The sequence below is a fragment of the Diabrotica undecimpunctata genome, chromosome 3, assembly GCF_040954645.1.
Source record: "Diabrotica undecimpunctata isolate CICGRU chromosome 3, icDiaUnde3, whole genome shotgun sequence".
NCBI lineage: Eukaryota > Metazoa > Arthropoda > Insecta > Coleoptera > Chrysomelidae > Diabrotica > Diabrotica undecimpunctata.
Window position 1 is genome coordinate 159,108,541 of NC_092805.1, and position 6,000 is coordinate 159,114,540.

At 43.1% G+C, this 6,000-nt stretch overlaps 1 protein-coding gene across 1 annotated transcript in view; it reads right to left on the bottom strand.

The window, feature by feature from the left end:
• Positions 1–5,764, bottom strand: part of LOC140436113 (uncharacterized) — a 28,010-nt gene extending 22,246 nt beyond the window's left edge. Inside the window, exon 1 of the mRNA XM_072524819.1 lies at positions 5,048–5,764. Coding sequence (XP_072380920.1) covers positions 5,048–5,764 — 717 coding nt within the window. The remainder of the gene's footprint in view (positions 1–5,047) is intronic.
• Positions 5,765–6,000: the final 236 nt, after the last annotated feature.

Sequence of the window (6,000 nt, forward strand, 5' to 3'; positions counted from 1 at the left end):
GTCTAGCCGCTCAAATATATTGACAAATAATTGATTGAATAATATTGAAAAAATAGTCTGATCTGATTGAACTAAACAATATGTTTCTAAATTAATAAAAAACGAGAGGTCTGGTAGTTTATGTCTAACGTTGTAATGTTTTGATTTAAATTAGTAAATAAAAAGTTAATAAATTTTGCTATCTTCCACTTTCATGGTCGTTTCTGATCACTAAAATTCTGAGAGATACTTAGACAAAAATAGAATATTTGATCAGATAAAAGGCATATATCGAGCACAGTTTAATTAAATCTTGCCCAAGTACTTTCGATCCCTAGATCATCTTCAGGGGGGCATCTGAAATAAGCCAAGAAACTTTTTTTTTTTTTTTTTTACTTTTTTTTTTTACTTTTTTTTTTTTAAAAACTTTATAACAGCTTCACCTCGTAGGGGACCCAGCTCGATTTATAGTTATACCATTGACTGTGGGTTCAACTGAACTACTTGGATTACACCCCATTTATATACTTTGCTTTCCATTTTGATTTTCAATTATTAGTATTTTAATTACATAGTCAGATCTCTTTCTTTCTACATTACAGATAGTGCTTGGTAGACCATTTTATTGTAGTCAACCACCCACTGTTTAACATATTGTTTAGTCCGCTTCTTGCATTCTTACTTTTCGTCTATTTCAGTTGCTCTCAAACTAACACCTTAATTATTACAGACATGTTTGAGTGTGAGATCTGGATTATTCAATCTACTTAAAAAATATTCTATATAATTTTATATTTCATCAGTGACCTCCTATAGTAGTGTCAGTTGGACTTTTGGTCAATACTTAGTTTCATAGAATTGTAAAAGGTGCAGATCACATATCTATGATTGTGACTGCTCATCCAAGTTGTCATTTGTCACATGTCACCCCAACATTTCCGTTAGATCAGGAGCCATTCTGTCTCCGGTTTCTTCAAGTAATGTAGCCTTCCTTAAATTATTTTAAAGTGTTTGTTTGTCCATTTGTATAGGCCTGTATAGGAATATCTAGGCCACGTGATGAGAGGACCAAAATATGAAATTTTGAGACTCATCATACAGAGAAAGATTCAAGGAAGAAGATTTGTTGGCCGAAAGCAGAACTCATGGTTGAAGAATCTACGCGATTGGTATCAATGCAGATTGATTGATTTGTTTAGAGCAGCAAGCTCAAAAATGAAAATAGCTATTATGATTGCCAACCTCCGTAGGGAGACGGCACTCTAAGAAGAAGAATGATAACTATCGGTATCTTTATCTATTGAAATATTTTTCTATAAATAGGATTATCTTCTTTGTTCTATTCACTTTCCCATTTGAAATTAATGTGTGAAGATCCGTTTTATCCGCTGCTGAAGCAGAAATAATATTTTAGCCTCCATCTCATTCAGTAATTTAACCCAATCTTAATTTAATAAGTAAAAGTGTTTATTTCTTAATATGTCCACTTGATTTTTCTTATTTATACTTTTTTCGTCTCTCCTTTGATACGCATCTCATTTTATAAAGTGCGTTGGATACGTCAAGTGCTCTTTTATGTGGAAAGAAATTTGCAAATTTCTATATGGTTTAGTTTTTGTTGTGCAATATTTAAAAGAAATCTAATTAAAAAAAATTTGGCTTGTTAAATAATTACGCAAAATCTATTAAATCGATTTTAATAAAGTTTGGTAAACTACTTTATTATATTGTAACGATTTTCTAGGCAAATTATGAAGCTCCTAGGTTCAATAAAAGTTATTAAAAAAATTGAATAAAAAAAATTGTTTTTCCTCTCTTTTGTATTTATTGCTCTTTGCGGACAGCCGAGAAGGGCTGTCAATTTTGGTTGATCGTTCTACGCAGTAAGAGATATGGAATGGCACTAAATACAAAAAAACAAACAAAAATCAGTAGGTGCTTAAAGTCTGAGTCCTTCTTGCCATTCTGAACGTCTAATCCTTTAGTAGACTTGTGACCTCACAAAAGGCCATTAATCTTTTAAGGATAACTCCCTCATTTGGCTCGGTTGCATAAAGATCGATTTCAGGATCTGCTACCTCTGGTAGGCTAGTGCCGGGCATATCCAGAGGACATGTGAGGAGGTTTCCTCCTTCTCGTTACAAAGACGGCACCGTGGGCTATCTGCCAATCCAAGCAGATGAAGGTGCCGCCTAAGTCTATAGTAGCCGGTAGCATACTGACCACCAGAGAGCACCTTTTATGGTCTAGAAGGAGTTGGGCTGTAAGACTTTTGGATGGCCCCACTATGTGAAGCCTAGCCGGCTTATAGCTCCCAACTGGCCCAAGAATCCTTTTTTTTTTTTTTTTTTCGTCTTTATAGAGGGGGGGTCTGGAATCTTCAAAAGACATCTTAGTCCAGGGCGCCGCCTGACTAACTTTAGTGCAGGATTCGTTCTTCGTACTCCCGGCGATAGTTCCCGAGGTACTTTAAAATGCCCTCTCGTCGCCGAGTCTACGCCGAACGCCTACCTGCTAAACCAGACCCTCCTCTGTCATCCAGCGATCCGGAAGCGGAATGGCCGCTGTAAGGCCGGCATCACTTCCGAATCACTACCTTTATTCATTCATTCTCCATTCATACACATCCACACTCTATTCATCAGCAAGGAGGTTCCCTGTCTCGTTCCAGGTAGCGCGTAGAAGACACTCATCGCTCCTAGTTCGGCATTATTTCCAGATGGGCATTTCCTCCTTCCCCACAGTCTGACTCACGCATTCCAACTCACACAGTGTAACCCACTTTTCTAGCTTCACCTTTCAGCATCATTCACTCTTACCTTTAGCGTTGGTTTAGCAGTCTTTCTTCCTCTTCCTTTTTCTTGATTACTGCACGGATATAGCTGTGTATATTAGTCCAAACTAATTTATTTTCAATCATTCTCTCAATCATTTCTCTCACTGTAACAAAATTCACACCTGTCTCTCTCTCCATTCTGTTCCTTTCCACTATCCATCTGCTGCAATCTAACATCGTATGTGTCACAGTGTCCGAGTATCCACAGTATAGGCATTCATCTGTATCAGCCTTTCCGATCCTATAGAGGTAGGCCCTAAAACACCCGTGTCCTGTGAGCACCTGCGTCAGGAAATAATCCAGTCGCCTGTGGCCACAGTCCACCCAATCTCTTATGTTTGGGATCAGCATTTTCGTCCACTGTGCCACATCTTCCGTGTTGTTCCATTCTTCTTGCCATCTTTCAACTGACCTTTCCCTTTCCTGTCTTTTCTCGGCCACAGTAAGGTTTGGACCTCTTCTCTCATACAGCTCTTTTCTTTCTACCGCCAAAACATGCAACGGAACACATCCAGTGATGGTCCATAAGGCTGCCGCAGACACAGTCCTGTAGGCGCATGCCACTCGCAACAGACTTGTTCTGTCTACTCGTGTCATGAGACTCCTACAGGCAGTTATCTCTACGGCCTCGCTCCAGACTGGTGCCGCGTAGAGGACGATCGATTGTACAACACCGTGTAAGACCCTCCTCCTTTCGGATTTGGGTCCTCCAATGTTCGGCATCACCCTCCCCAACGCAGCCGTACTATTCGCAGCCTTCCGGACCACCTCCCGCACGTGCTCTCCCCATTTTCCATTCTGGTGCAATGTCACTCCTAGATACTTTACATGTTTCTTAGGTGTTAGACATGCTCCCGCACATTTTAATTCAATATTTTGCCTATTCCTTGTCCCCTTCAGAATGATGGCTTCGGTTTTCTCTGTCGCAAGTTTCAGTCCGTGCTGCGTCATCCATTTCTTTACGACGCCGCCTGCGTTTCTAACCCGGTATTTGAGATCTGGCTCATCCCGAGCCACTACCAGTACAGCGAGGTCATCCGCGAATGCGAAGGGGGTTGTACCCTCTCCGTATTCACAGTGCATAACCCCGTCATATGCCAGATTCCATAGCGTCGGGCCCAAGACAGATCCCTGGGGTACCCCGGCCGTCACGTCCACGATCGTGCCCTTTTCCACCATAATCCTTCTTTCGGACAGATACTCCGCCACCACATTCATCAGGAAACCAGGACATTCTCTCTCCTCCATTGCCTTCATTACCTCGTTCCACTGCAACGTATTGAATGCATTCTTAACATCAAACAACAGCAGAGCCGCCCAGCGATGTTCATCCCCTCTGTTGCGCAATGCTTCGAGTACACTCATGATTGCATCAATCGTGCTTTTCCCTTTACAAAAACCAAATTGCCTCCTTGATAAACCACCTGACCTCTCAATCATGTCGTCTATGCGTACTCGCAGCATCCTTTCATACAGCTTACTGATGCATGGAAGCAGACAGATGGGGCGATACTTTTCCCTAGCTTTGGGAAGCAGTATTAACCTCGATGTCCTCCAAGGCTCAGGAAAAGTTTGTGCTTCCAGCAGTGCATTCATATGTTCCAGAAGCCACGCAGGTTCCACCCGTCCTAGACCCTTCACCGCCTCAGGTGGTATCTGATCTAGTCCTGGGGACCTACGAGTCTTCAGTGAACCCAATGCCTCGATAAGTTCATCCATGGTAAAGGGTACAGCTCGCTCAGCTCCTTCATCCCTCCATACACCATGACATCTGCCGTCCGGAAAGAGCTCTCTTGTTACCTCAAGCTTCTTATCCATAGGCATTTCGTAAGGAGAATACGCATGGAACTTCTTCATGACGATCTTGTACCCCTGACCCCAGATGTCCTCATCCAGCTGTTCACACAACTCTTTCCAGTGCCTTCTTTTTTCTGTACGGATTTTCCTGTACAGTTCCCTCTTCCTTGCGCGGTACTCTTCCTCGATCTCCTCGATGATCTCAGGGTTGATTCCTGCTCTACCTCTTGCTCTTGTTAACCTTCTTCTCATCGCTATACACACATTTCTTAGTGCCTCGATGTCCGCATTCCACCAATATGGCATCCTGTTGACATCTTGGCGACCAATCTTGCTTCCCTCCATCGCTTCTTTAATGACTCTCTCCAGGCTTTCCACTGTCGGTGATTGACCCTGCATTATGCTCACTCTCCATTTAATTAGTTCCTCGTATACTTTCCAGTCATTCCCATCGCCGCATCTGCCCATCGACGTCCCGGATGCACGGACCGTGTTAGTGGTCCCCTTTCCAGTTATCGAGAACTCAATGTATTGATGTTCAGTTCCAGTGTAGTCTGGCAAAACCTTCCAACCTACTGCTTTCGCCGCTATTTCTTGTGTCGCCATGGTCACGTCGATGTACGTACCTGTACCTCTCCTAACAAACGTAGGTTCCAGACCTGTGTTCAGAACCACTAGGTCTAGAGCACCCACCCAGTCAGTTAGTATCCTGCCGCGAGCATCGGTGATGGGAGATCCCCAGTCCGCTGCTTTTGCGTTAAAATCTCCCAGCACTACGTATTCTCCTCCTGTGTTTCCCACTTCCTGCATGATCTCGTCTATCTTCATCTCGTACTCGCCCACCGTCACGTTTGGAGAAATATAACAGCAGACCAGTCGCACCCCCTCCATCCGAACAATCACATATCCTTCTTTCGGCTTAATTTCATACACTCGCAGTTTCCTATTGTATATTCGTACAGCAGCTCTCCCGGTCGTATCTACAAACCATCCTCTCCTTTTCACCGCTGTTGGATTTGGTTCCGCCGTCACCAGCACATCGATGTTCTTTTCTACTGCGGCAGTCTCAGCAAGATCATGTGCTAGTCTTGCCGTTCCCACATTAGTTTGGAGCACTCTCAGCTCTCGAGTCATGTTTTCTTTGTTTGCCATTTCTAAACCTTGGATTTCTTTCGCGCTCTCTTTTACACTCTCATACTCTTGGGACTAGTCCTCAGTTATTTCTATTTTCAACCAGTCGGTTGAACTTTGGGCATATTCTTGAATTTGCCACATGCCCATTCACGTCGCAGTTGAGGCATCTGGTTGTTTCTTCCTTGCATTCCAGCGCTATGTGACCCTCTTTGCCACATCGGAAGCAACATCCTCTTCTGTTCTGCCCCTTGCAG